The sequence below is a fragment of the Lycium barbarum genome, chromosome 1, assembly GCF_019175385.1.
Source record: "Lycium barbarum isolate Lr01 chromosome 1, ASM1917538v2, whole genome shotgun sequence".
Lineage (NCBI taxonomy): Eukaryota > Viridiplantae > Streptophyta > Magnoliopsida > Solanales > Solanaceae > Lycium > Lycium barbarum.
The window spans coordinates 162,121,713-162,135,874 of NC_083337.1; the positions used below are offsets into that span (position 1 = coordinate 162,121,713).

The 14,162-nt window shown below is 33.3% G+C and overlaps 1 protein-coding gene across 1 annotated transcript; it reads left to right on the plus strand.

The window, feature by feature from the left end:
- Positions 1-5,616: 5,616 nt before the first annotated feature.
- On the plus strand, positions 5,617-6,483 carry LOC132626035 (stigma-specific STIG1-like protein 2). Its single transcript, XM_060340752.1, has one exon. The coding sequence runs from the start codon at positions 5,775-5,777 to the stop codon at positions 6,240-6,242; it is 468 nt and encodes a 155-aa protein (XP_060196735.1). The 5' UTR covers positions 5,617-5,774; the 3' UTR covers positions 6,243-6,483.
- Positions 6,484-14,162: the final 7,679 nt, after the last annotated feature.

Genomic DNA, 14,162 nt, shown 5'->3' on the forward strand with positions numbered 1-14,162 from the left:
GCAATGACAATACTTAACGAGATGTACTAGCAGTAGCAGTCTTTAGTCCTAAAAGAGATGTTAGTGATTCTCAGTAATCTAAATTTTCAGTATCAATTTAAAAATGAATTTCTTGATTTTGTCAGTAAAATTTTCTTATTTAGAACCACATGAAATTATTTACGCATAACAATTTTTACAATTAAAGAATTTTTAAAATGTCTTAGAAAACATACTTACCTTTAATTATTGAAACTCAGTGTTTATATAAATACCCTTTAATCATTGAAACTCAAAGAGTGTCAATGAATTTATCCAAAACAAAAAATTTCACCATGCCATTAGATCCAGAAAAGGTGAAGTTTGACTTTGGATTTTTTTTTTTTTGAAACAGTGCTAGAAAGCGTCTACGTACATAGAGTGGAGTAGGTATACACATGAACATGTTGTAACATCTTTTTTGTGTCCATGTTATAACATGTACACAATTTGGTTCAGTTCCTTCCTTCCTGGAGAGGTCAAAATTATTAAAAGAATATTGACATTGTTTTCTTGTTGTGTCCCTACGAAACTTATTTTGGATTAATAACCCGAGTACCAACTAATTAAGAGATCAAAAAATAGAAAACTGTTTCTTTTTAGTGCAGTAAAAGAGTGCAGGGAAATAGTACAATTTTTCTAAATATGTTTAGTTATCATGTATATTTTGAGAAAAGAAAATAAGCTAAAGGACACGACGTTATGAGTGTGGCCATACTAATGATGAACATGAGTATGAATATATATATATAAAGATCGTGTAACTTGAAATAGACAAACATCCAAATTGGGGTAGTGCATATACTGTATCTACTAGAACTAGAATATCGCCAAAAAAAAAAAAAAAATTTTGAAATCTTCTTCTTCAAATTTCGAATAAGGAAACTTGTCCATGTTCATCTTTGTTGAATTTAGTGACTTGTTTTTTCAATCGATATTTGCTCCTTCAACTTTAACATTTTTCTCTTGAAAGCTTTGAAAGTTGTGATATTTTTGGAAAAGAGTTAAAAATGTCCTTGAACTATTGAAAGTACAGCAATTATACCTTCCATTTGTTTTTGGCACAAAATATCTTTACCACTAGTAAGATTTTCTTTTGCATATTTCTTAAAGTCGAAATTAATTATTCATATATCCCATCATAATTATTTCAACTATTTGAACCTGAACCAGTTGTTTGTATTCATCAGAATTTTTATTGAAAAATAAATATTTAACTACACACGTTTATAGTTTAATTTGAACACACGTTATTTAAATCGAGCCAAACTTTAGTGTGGTTTACATCCAATCCAAGTTCCAAGACTCAAAATGTCGAAGCTATACTCAACGTAACACGAGTCAAGTTCCAAGAACCACCTTTTACGAATTTTTTACTAAAGTAAGCCATTATTTCAGCCAATTCATCAAAATAATATATTCTTTTGAAAATTTACAGAATTAGAATAAACGTATTCCGCAGTAACGTATTATGCATTATTTTATTCAAAAAATTCAACGGCCAAAAAAGTTAAAGGTTAACGGTGTTAAAGGATAATTCGTTACTGTGAGTAACGTTTTATGGTTAATACGTTACTGTGAGTAACGTTTTATGGTTAATTAATGGTTTCAATGTTCTACTGATTTGAGTTCTTTATTTTATCCTAGTTGATTTGAGTGCTTTATTTTATGGAGTATATATGATTCACTAAGGTCTCTTAGTCTACAACTTGATGGAAACCATTCTTAGCTACCGTTTTGCTTTATACAAATTTAGTTCCAGCGAAGTGAATTAAGAGACCGAATTTAGCTGTTGTTTTGCTTCTAGAAGATGGAGTATTTTTCGTTAAGCAGTAGATATGAAAGATGGTTGCTTCTTACTGTGATATATAAGCATTAATTACTAGTAGTTATTGTTGTAAACTTAAGACATTATATCTTTAATTTCTTTTGGGTCTTAACCATCTTGCACTTTAAAATGTATAAGAAAATGTTGAAAGGGAGAATTAACCAACTTCTGCTCATATAATTTCCCACGGCTGGTGTTGTTTTGAAATTGAAAAATTGCTACTTTACTTAGCTAATCAATACTTTTTTTTATAAGGCTAATCAATTTTTTTTTAATCCTAATCAATTTTTTTAAGGTTAATCAGTATCTTTTTGTAAGGCTAATCGATACTTTTTTTTTAAGGGTAATCAATATTGTCGGTAAAGTTTTATAATTACATCAATCATAAGGGTTCGTAATTTGAAGAATTCTTTGCAGGATTTAACTGCTCGTGCCTGGATTCTGTAGAACGTTACTGTCAGTTACGTTTTAGCCTTAAGTTGTAACTCTGAGTTACGACTTTAAGATCAATCAATGTCAGATTTTGTATTCTTTAAAGTCGTTACTCACAGTAACGTGTTAACCATAAAACGTTACTCACAGTAAAGAATTGCCCTTTAACACCGTTAATCTTTAACTTTTTTGTCTGTTGAATCTATATATAATATAAAGCTAGGTATAGACAAGGTGATGTGGCACCTCTCTATGACCTCCATTAGTATTTATCTTTTTTCTCCTTTTTTTAACTTTTTCTCTCATTTCTTTCCATTATTTTATTTTGCAAAATCAATCTCCATAACTCATACCTCTTCAATTACATCGATTGTCCTCTTAATTAGTATTAGTAACATCCATAACACTCAATCCTTTCATATTCATAACCCCCAATTATTTAATGTGCAAGTTTATGACACCTTAAATCACACCAATAGAAATTTATATTGAGATTGTTGGGTGGCCTCTATTTCGTTTCTGAGGAAATGAATGGGTCACAATTTTGCTATAAAATTTTGATAAACTTTTGAGGTGCTTAAGAAGTAAAAATTTTGTTGTATCATTTTGTTATTATGTAGATGTTTGTTACAGATGATCACGTGGCTTGAGAAATTAGGGTTGGAGTTTTATTTCCTTATTCCTTCATTTGTTGCCTCTTTGGCTTGTCAAATTTTTAACTCTTTTGATCTGATTTTGCATGCAGATTACAAGATATATATATATAAATGAATGGTTAGACATCCTTGCATAGTTCGGCTTTACGTGGTACAATGATTCAGTATGCCTAATATTATTATAACTTTGTTTCTGTTTTTCTCTTTCCCCATCTACCTGTGGTATTGTAAATTAGTACTTACATTTTCTAAAATATTCTGATGAGAATTTTATTGCTTTTGCGTATTCATTCATAGATTCTAGAACCAATTATGAGTTTTGGACTTACTTGATTATCCGGCGAGAAAACCGGCCCCATTAAGGTATGTTGCAACCATACATTTGATATTATTTTTCTGGGTTCTTGATGATATGAATGAGAAATTCTTAAAAAAAAAAATAACTTTTTCTCTTTGCTTCTCTTTGCTTCTCTTTGTATTTTTTTAAAGAATTTGATGATGTTATGTTGATATCCGGGTCCATCTTTCCCCTTTAACTTATAGTTAAGTATTCTTTAAATTTTATATTTGCTAATTAACTTAATTTTTCAGTTTTCTTTCTTTGATGATAAGGTTCACTTATTGTGTTTTCAGGCCAGGATATTTTCAAAGTTTAGAAGTAGGAAAGGAAGCCAACGTATACGAGCATGCTAGTTAAGGAAGAGCCAACATATTCGAACATGCTACTTAAGGAAGTATATATATCCTTCCTTAGTCATATGGATCAACTTTTAATAACCATAATGATAGAACATGAGATTGTAGATTAATTTGTAATTTTCAAACATACAATTTAATTAATAGAAAAGTTGTTTATTGATATGTAAAATTATAATCTTCGACTTTTTATTTTTTTTTGTTTTGTTGTTAGAAGTTCTCAATTTTTTTTCAAATTTCCGAGATCATTATTATGGTATGTTGAGTTTGAACTCTTTGAGTTCCTTTTGGACTTTGATTCATCATTTACTGTCTTCATCATTTATCGAGGATTGGATTTTTAGTTTTGGCATTGAATTTTTCTTTCTCGGTTAAAACATGGCAAGGGATATTAATAAAAAAATCTTGATTTAAAACATGACAGTGAAAACTAAAAAATGAGCAATGCTAGGAGAAATTAGTTGAAATAGTAACTAATTTTTAAGATGTTGCATAAGATTAGTAAAAGGTGAAGGAGAATTAATTTAATTACTCAAGCAAAGATAACTATTTCAAGGATATAAATATGAAAAAGAGAAGAAATAAATGCGTAAACAACAGTTTAGAACTAATGGTGTATTTGTTAAATATCTAAATTATATCATAAAGAAGAATTATATATGCAATTTTAGACAATATATATGGTTAGATCATAAATCTCTTAAAAATAGAAAGAGTACCGCCATAGAAAAAGAGCACAAATTTGCAAAGTTCATAAAGCATGTAATTAAACTCCAAATGGATTACGAGCTTTCAAGAAATTTTGGTATGTTTTAAAATAATGATTTTATTTATTACTGGAGTAAAATTATTTTTATATTACGTTATCCTTTCTTTCTCTTTTAGTTTTTCTAATGGCAAATTATTGGGTCATTTATTGTTTTGAATTTATTTATTTTTGATTTTGGTATCAGGTCGATGCAGTATTCGAAGAGAGATAGAGGGAGTTATTCTCAATAAATCTATAGTTTTTATATTTATTAGCACGTTAATTTATTTTTTATGCATTTATGTTGTATTTTTCCCTTTTCTTGGTAGAAACATTAAACTAAATGTAAACATAATATATATAACTTTATTTACTTATTTGCGATAATGTTTTTTGATATTTGATGTTTATAATTGTAACGAAAAATTATACTTCACAATCGCGTGAAGCGCGGACCATTTCACTAGTTTTTAATAAAATAATATTTAATACGTTACTGTGAAATACGTTTATTCTAGTTCTGTAAATTTTCAAAAAAATGTATTATTTTGGTGAATTGGCTGAAATAATAGCTTATTTTGGTCAAAGAGTCCACTTTTTACTTTTAATTTTTAAGTCACACTCGCGCGGGGGGGGGGGGGGGGGGGGGGAGGGGGTGTTTCGGAATGCCATCTATATTTCTTTTCAACATTGTTACCCTTCGATCTAGTTTATATATTCTGAAAAAAAAATCATTAATAATCAAATAATATATTAGTAGTATTATCTTGCTTCATACAATAGCCGAGACACAATACTTTTCAACCACCCATTAAGCCGATGTCAAAATAAAAGAAAAGGTTAACATCACTCGTCAATCATACATAACGAGTAAAATTCCTTCTATGCCACTTTATAAACATTTCAAGCAAACCTCAAGTCCACGCAAAAGTGGTGCTTTCGAATTAAAGACAACATCACGGCCTAATTAAACCTATTTTTACTTGAAGTTACTGACACATGCATACCCTAATATATTTTCCACAATAATTAGCTTCAAGTCGGCCATTTAACAAGCAAAGATATGCAATTGTTACTTATTAATTGGTACTAATTCATTTCTTTCGTAAGTCAACCTATTTTTGCTTCTTATTCACATTCCTCCCTTTCTTTCAAAAGTCAACTCCCTAATATCCCACCCTATATAATGTATATAAATCGCCTCTATATCTCCCATCTTATATTCATAAAACAAAACAAAAAAATCTCTCCTCTTTCTCATTTTCCTTCTCCTTCCTCTCCTTCTAGTCAAGAACGAAAACCAAGATCAATTTCACGTATACCATTAACATTTCCAATCCTTTTAATCGCTATTCCACATACCATTAATATTTATCGATCAATTTCACGTTCAAAAATGATGAAGGTGATCAAACTCATGGTTGTTCTCGCCATTACAATGGCCCTCACCATCTCTCTACTCACCATGCAAAAATCGAACAACCCTAAAAATTTAAGATTTCAGGAGGATGGGAAACTTTCAGACACTACTCCCGTGGAAGTGCCCCAAGTGAAGAGGATGAAAGTAAGCCGTTTTCTTGCTGAGCAAGTAAAAAACCCTAGGGCAGCCGATCACTGCCACAAAGATAACGAAATATGCCACGTGTTGGAAGGCCGAAACTCGACATGCTGCAACAACAAGTGCATGGATTTAGGGTACGATAATCACAACTGTGGTGCCTGCAAGAAAAAGTGTCGTTTCACAGAGACTTGTTGCAGAGGGGAATGTGTGAATTTGTCTTTTGACAAGAGGCATTGTGGATACTGCAACAATAGGTGCATGATAGGAGGATATTGTTTCTATGGCATGTGTGATTATGCCTAAGATTGATGAAGAAAAGCTTATAAGGGTTGTCAATTTATATAGAAATATTCATTTCACCAATAAAAACCACATTTAATTTTGTGGTTTAATTGCTCCTAAGAAAGACGAGGTTTATACTTGTATGATATGTCCTCGAGGATATATCCGAGGTATACTGTAACAATTTTATACAGATTCTTCATTAAGAGTGTATATTGATAAGTAATTTTTGTTAACAATTTGTTGTAAGAGGAATATGCTCATGAACTTGTTGCGATTGGAAATCTGTGTTTTAATTCCCAATTTTCAGTGTGTTGTATGTATTTTATTTTAAGACTTTAATTCGTTTTGGTACTAGCAGCCGCAGGGGCTGAAGTAGTCTTCTAGTTACGGAGAATGAAATATCTTAAAAATAGAACCCATTAAAATGGGCTTCTCGGCACTGGGCAATAATTGGTCCTTGCATGCTTGGGTTTTAACACTATATAATTAAGCTGCTAATACAATTACTTATGCAAAAACCTTAACGAATTCCTCCATATTACTTAAATCAGATTTGATTCACCCTACTTAGTAGAAATGTGAGAAGCACGTATATATAATCGTATTTCCAGATTAACTTTTATTTAGAACCCAAAAAGAAAAGGAATGGAATTGTACTCAACCTATCATAAAGTTCTTCCAATAATTTATACTTTTAGATGCGTTAATAGATTACTCAATTGAAAAAAGTCCATTCAATTTTTGTATTTTCTTTTTTGTTGTAACGATACCAATTATTTGCTGAACAATGACAGCTTAATGCCTTAGATCACACCCCAGGGCCCAGACATGTGAATATCCTGCAAAATATTCCTTGTTAAGCAACCAGTAGTCCAAGTTCTCAATTTTTTGTTGCATGTACATTGTATAGGCCATTCAAAAAGTCGACAACTTGTATTTGTTGCATGTGCATTGTTTTAGGTTAATTGTAATGACTTCTACGTACAGTACATAATCGTAATTCAAAAGGTGTCGGTTATAGTTTTGAATATTATATCTATGCCCCTGCCCACCTCCCTGAGAAGTTATCACTTTAATCTATGTTGGCCTTTAACTTTGCCCAATCAAATCAAAAGAATCAAATCGCTTTTGATCTCACCCAATAGAGTTTTGGTGCCACTGGCTAAAATTTGGCCTCAGTAAAAAGAATGATGCAACAATAACCATTTCACCAACATCTGGAGTAAAATCTTGATGGATTGCTAGGATTTTTTATTTAATATTGGGCAAGATTTGCCTTAACAATAAGTTATAGTGATGTCAGGTTTTGTATCTGAATTTCTGGCAATTCGTCAAGATTTTCATGACTTGTTATGTAAAAATTTCAACACTTTTTTGCTTCAAACTTGATCCAAATTCTCCCATATTAACTACAAATAATTCCAAGTTTGATATTCAGATTTCTAAAATCAATCCCAATAATTCTCAATTGTTAGATTCGACTCAACCCTTAAAAAATTAACAGACCCACTTTGTCTTCCTTCTACAAACAAGCTCAATAAAACCCAATAACATATAATGGTGTTAATTGTTCAAGTTTCTTCGACCAAAATCAATGGAATAGCTAAAACTCGTATAAAGATTTAATTTTTTTTAATTTTATTCGACAAACTTCAATATTGTCCGAGCAAAACTAAATCATTAAATTCAATATTGAAAGTTTTTGGATCTCAAAATTTTGAAGGTCTAATTAAAACAAAGGATTTACTAGCATTCCAAGAGCTACCCATGAATAAAACTTTCCAATTGTACTGCACGCGTTCTAAGTTTCTAGTGTACCCTCTCTTTTCACTTTTACTTGTCTACTATCGACTTTACACACTCCTTAAGAAATAATAAATGAAATGCTTAATTTACCATGATACTGCAGTGACAAGTAAAAGTGAACATCTATTTTTAGAATAGTGGAGAAGTAAAAGTGAATGAAGGGAATACTTCTTTTTCTATTTCGCTTATAGAATGATTATGTTATTAGCTTGTCAATTACTCCCTCCGTTCACTTTACTTGTCCAGTATTCTAAAAATAAATTTTCACTTTTACTTGTCACTTTTAGCATATCAAGAAAAGACAAACTTTTTTTTCTTATTTTACCCTTAACATTAATTACTCATTTTCAAATTATTCTCCAAGTCCAATGAGACTATATACCAATTAATATGGGTATTATAGTAAAATAAATACTTCATTTATTAATTCTTAATGGACATGCAAAGTCAAAAGCAGACAAGTAAAAGTGAACGGAGGGAGTATATACTTTATATATGAATGTATTTTGTATTTTGATTTTGGCTTACATTTTTCAGATTATTTAAGTACATTAATAAAGTTACTCAAAATGTTGATAACGTATGAAGCAATGTAGAAATAAAAATTTGTCATGCTTTTCAGATTCTTCACACAAAAGGTAGGTTAGTGATGTTAGCTTTGTTTTAAAGTATTATTTTTGAATTCTAATTGTGATTCGACTCAAAAAGTTTGGGTTCCAAATTGGAGCGGGAAAAATGAAAACTTGTGTTGGCAGCGAAGGGGAAGGGCCAATTGTATTTTGTGAGGCTCGTTTAACCTATAGCCTGTTTGGCTAAAAAAAATTTCCTTCAAAAGTGCTTATTTTTTTCAATAAGTGTTTAGTTTGGTTAAGCTTTTTGGGAGAAAATAAGTATTTTTGAGGAGTAGCAGAAGTAGTTTCAGAAGCTAAAAAAAAAAAAAAGTTTTTACCCAAAAACACTTCTGAGAGAAATACATTTAGAAGCACTTTTTATACTAATTAGAAGGTTGGCCAAACAAGCTATCGATCACACTGAAAAATATATACTTGGGGTTTAAAAAAAAAAAGTTGTAATTGATGATGAATTGTATCATTCCTTCTCTTTAATAGAGAAAAAGTCTCCTTGCTCTTGCCTAAAGAATTAAGCATCTTAACTGAATCTCGTTAAACTTTTGTATCTTTTTCTTCTTCTCTACTTTCTTTTTGTATGATTGCATTACTGTGAGAATTAAGTGATGAACAGATGAAAATTGGGAAATTTCTGTGTATTCATTTCTCTGTAATTACATGTCTTTATACATACTACCAAGGACTACTGCGCAAATGGCTAGGGACTGAAAATTAATTGCTAATTTTTATGTAACTAACTCTAACTATTTTTCCTACAGGTCATCTATTCTAGAAAATTCTTATTACAATGCAGTAGATATTATTTACACACTGTTGGGTCAGCTGAGGAACCAGGCCTGGGTCTGCTGAGGAACCAGGCCCAATTCTTTATTTCATCTATGTAGAGGCCCAAACCATTTCATCATTTCTTCAGCCCATAGTTCATTAGTCCATGTATGTTTCTTCAGACAGTGTTGAAGTTAACCTCGTATTAGCCTTCTTCTTGTTCTTCTTCAACATACTTTCTTCTTCATCTTCTTTGCGTCTTTCTCTATCATCAATGAAAATAGAAGGCTTTTCTTCAACATCCCCCCTCAAGTTGGGGGGGAGAGTAAGAACACCCAACTTGGTCATGATTTTCCGGTGAGAATCCCCAGAAAGGGGTTTGGTGAATAGATCGGCAATCTGATGATGTGAAGGAACAAAACTCAGAGAAATGAGATCGGAAAGAAACTGTTGCCTCACAAAGTGACAGTCGAGGTCCACATGCTTGGTTCTTTCGTGAAAGACGGGATTCCGAGCTATGTGGATGGCAGCTTGGCTATCAGAGTGGATCGGAATAGGAAGAGGTGGTGGTGCTGACAAATCTTCAAGGAGACGAACTAACCAGGTAATTTCTGCAGTTACTCGGCGCATAGATCTGTACTCCGCTTCGGCGAATGAGAGTGAAATCGAAACCTGTTTCTTTAATTTCCAAAAAATGGGAGCACCTCCCAAAGTGATGAAATATCCACTCACAGATTGTCTTGTGTCTTTGCAGGAAGCCCAATCGGCGTCGCTGAAGGCCAAAAGATCCATAGATGGTGTTGAAGAGAGGAGAATGCCTTGACTAGGATCAGATCGGAGGTATCTGAGAACTCGAATAGCGACTGAAAAATGCAAAAGACTAGGACTTAGCATGAATTGGCTGAGACACAACATAGCATACGACAGATCTGGTCTGGTATGTGTTAAGTAGTTTAATTTACCTACTAAGTGTCTGTATGTAGTAGAATTTGACATAGGAGGTCCATCAGTAGCCTGCAACTTAGTATATGGATCAGGAGGACATGAAACAAAAAGACCAGTGCAATCAATTCCTTTAAAAGATCTTGTGTAAATTGTCTTTGACTGATAATGAAACCTTGATTCTCGCGGATAATCTCCATACCCAGAAAATAATGTATGTCACCCAAATTTTTGACCCTAAACTCAGTGTTGAGAAAATCTGTGATGTGAAGAATTTCTGATGTGTCATTGCCTGTAAGCAAGATGTCATCCACGTAGACAGCTATAATAGCAATTAAATCACTAGTTGTCTTGAAAAACAGTGAATAGTCATTTAAAGAACTAGTGTAACCTTTGAAACTTAAAGCACCTGCAAGCCCGGCATTCCACTGCCTTGAGGCTTGCTTTAAACCATAGAGGGATCTTCTTAAAAGACATACATGCCTAGGAGTAGGAGGAATGAGACTTGCTGGGAATCTCATAAAGACCACTTCCTGCAGTTCACCGTGCAAGAAAGCATTGTTGACATCAAGTTAGGAAACATCCACCCTTTCTTGACTGCAACAACTAATAAACATCTTATGGTGGTCATTTTCACCACTAGTGAAAATGTCTCTGTGTAATCAATCCCTTGTTGTTGAACATCCCCCTTACCACCAATCTAGCTTTTAGTCTCTCAACAGAACCATTTGATTTATGTTTGACCTTGTAAACCCACTTACAAGGAAATGGTTTCTTTCCAGGAGGCAATTCTACCACATCCCGAGTATGGTTTAGCTTGAGTGCCTCAATTTCATCTTCTATGGCCTTAGTCCAACCAGGGTGTTGAGCAGTTTCATTGAAACTAGCAGGTTCAGTTACAATAGATAGAGACTGCAAGATATGTTGGTTAGAAACAGATAGGGCAGCAAAAAAGAAAACTGTAGGCTAATTTGGTTGAACAAAATAAGAATTAGTAACATGAGTAAGTAAAATACTGTTGCATATGAAATCCTTCAAATAAGAGGGTGTTTGACTTATCCTGGTAGAATGCCTAGTTGGTTTAACTGGTGGATTTTGTGGAATAGAGACAGGTGCTATATAAGATGGAGGGCTGAGTGAGTGAGAAGGATATAGACCAGCATCAGGAGAGGATGAGCTAGTATGAGTGGGTGCAGAGAAATCAGAAATAGAAGAAGTAGGATTGTTATAAGTAGGGCAAGGTGAAATAGGTTGAGTAGGAGAAGAAAAAGGATCTAGTGGTATAGGAGGTTGATCTGCAACTGGTATAGTAGAAGGAAAAAGGTGAGCAGTTGTACTGTGAGTGGATAACCTAGAAAATGGAAATTGATCCTCATAGAATTTGATATCTCTTGACACAAATACTTTTCTGGTTTCCAATTCCAGTACCTTATAAGCTTTCTGATTTTGAGGGTAACCAAGAAACACACATTCCCTTGCTCTAGGTTGAAATTTATCTCTAGGACGAGACAAGTTGAAATATAGCATAGGCACCCAAAACATCTCAGATCCTGATAACTTGGTGATTTGACAAAAATAATCTCATAGGGAGTCTTGCCTTGCAAAACTCTAGAGGGCAGTCGGTTGATCAAGTGAGTGGCAGTCAAGATGCACTCACCCTAGTAATGAATAGGTAATCTAGATTGAAAGAACAAACCCCTTGCCACTTCCAACAAATGTTTGTGCTTCCTCTCAACAATTCCATTTTGTTGAGGGGTGGCCACACAAGATCTTTCATGTATTATGCCTGCTGATTGTAAATAAGTTGCTTCTTGAGAGCCTCTTCCAAGCTCTAAAGCATTATCAGACCTAATCCTTTGACATGTAATTCAAATTGTCTTTCCACCATTGCCAAGAAATCTTTCAATACTGGAAAGGCATTAGATTTAGTTTTTAAAAGAAAAGTCCAAGTACCCCTGTTATAGTCATCCACTATAGTCAAAAAATAACTATAACCATTGGAAGTAGGCACTTTGAATGGACCCCATGTAACAATGTGAATAAATTCAAATATTCTTTGAGATTTGATGGTACCGATAGGAAAAGGCAATCTACTTTGCCTAGCCTTTGGACAAACATGACAAATACACTTAGAATTTGAAGGAAACTGAGATTTTTCATTACTGAGAAAGGCAAATGCCCCAACCTTACATGCCAAAGACTTACATTAGGTGTTGCATTTGCAGAAAGATGAACAGAGATTGAACTACTATCAGGACTAGAAGCTAAAACTGAACTAGAAACATCATTGGAGTTGACTACTTTTGGAATTGAAACTACTTGACTAGAAACTATATTGGAATTTCTTCCTTTTGGAATTGAAAAAGCTTCTCTAATGAGTCTTGACTCTATTTTGATAGGCTTGAGTAGATATAGGCCATCTCCTCCCTCACCAAAAACTTGTTTCTTCCTCATTTAAAGGTCCTGTAACACACAACCAGTAAGAGTGAATAAGACATGACACTGGAGTTGATTACATAGCCTATGAACTGACATCAAGTTGTACTTAAAATCTGGGACATAAAGCACATTATGTAAAGTGAGAGTAGGCAAAACAGAAACACTCCCTATATGAGTGACAATGATCTTGAAAGAGTTGGGTAAACTAACACTTAGAAGAGCAGAGAGAAGAGTTAGAAATAAGAAAGAATTGGAATTAAAACACATGTGTTCTGAAGCACCTGAATCAATAATCCAGGTGCTTGTATTATAAACAGAAAAGCTTGAGCCTGAGTACTTTGTAATTGTACCAGCAATAGCATGAGCATTAAGTGTTGTTCCTAAGCTTCCTGATTGGTTTAGTTTCATTTCCTTCAGAACTTGATGCACTATCTCTGAACACTGTTCTTTAATAAAATGCTGGTTGAAATTATTTTGGTTTAAAGCACCATATGCATTAAAATTGTTCTGATTTGTGACTCCATGTGTGTTTTCCATTGCATTATTTTCCTCACTTCCCAAAACAACATTTCCTTGCACTGTAACCTGAGGATTTCCAGAATTTGTGAATTCAAAATCTGCAGGAAATCCTATAATTCTGTAGCAATCATCATACGCATGCCATGTCTTTCCACAATTAGTGCAGCTCACATTAGGATTGTATTTGGTTTTCCTTGGTTTGAATTTTTGAGCTGGTTTTCCAAACTTTGATCCATTATTTCCAAATCTTTATGGTGTGTATCCTCCTCTGTTTGGTTGAAATCCTTGTGATGTGTATCCTCCTCTGTTAGACTGAAATCCTTGTGGTGTGTATCCTCCTCTGTTAGACTGAAAACGTGGTCTGTGATTTCCTTTTATTTGTCCTGATGCCATGAATGATGCAGTTTCATTAGGGATAAATGCATTGGCATGAACTTCCCTTTGATTCTCATCTTGTAATAAAAGAGAATAGGCCAGATCCATGGATGGCAAAGGGTTCATCATCAAGATGGTTCCCCTTGCTTGAGCATAAACATCATTAAGACCCATTAGAAATTGAATGAGTCTTTGATCTTCCAAGGAGTTGATTAATTTTGCCTTTCCTTCATATACACATACACAAGTACAACATGTGGTCAGGATGAGTGAATCCAACTTATCCCACAGCCTTTTAAGTTTAGTGAAATAACCTGCAATATCATTATTCCCTTGCACTAATCCTGACAACTCTTTTTTGTAGGTGATATAGTTTGGCTCCATCTACTTTGCCAAACCTCTTTTCCAAGCTGTCCCACAATTCCTTTGCTGTTTTTGAATAAATCACACTGTCTCGAATGTC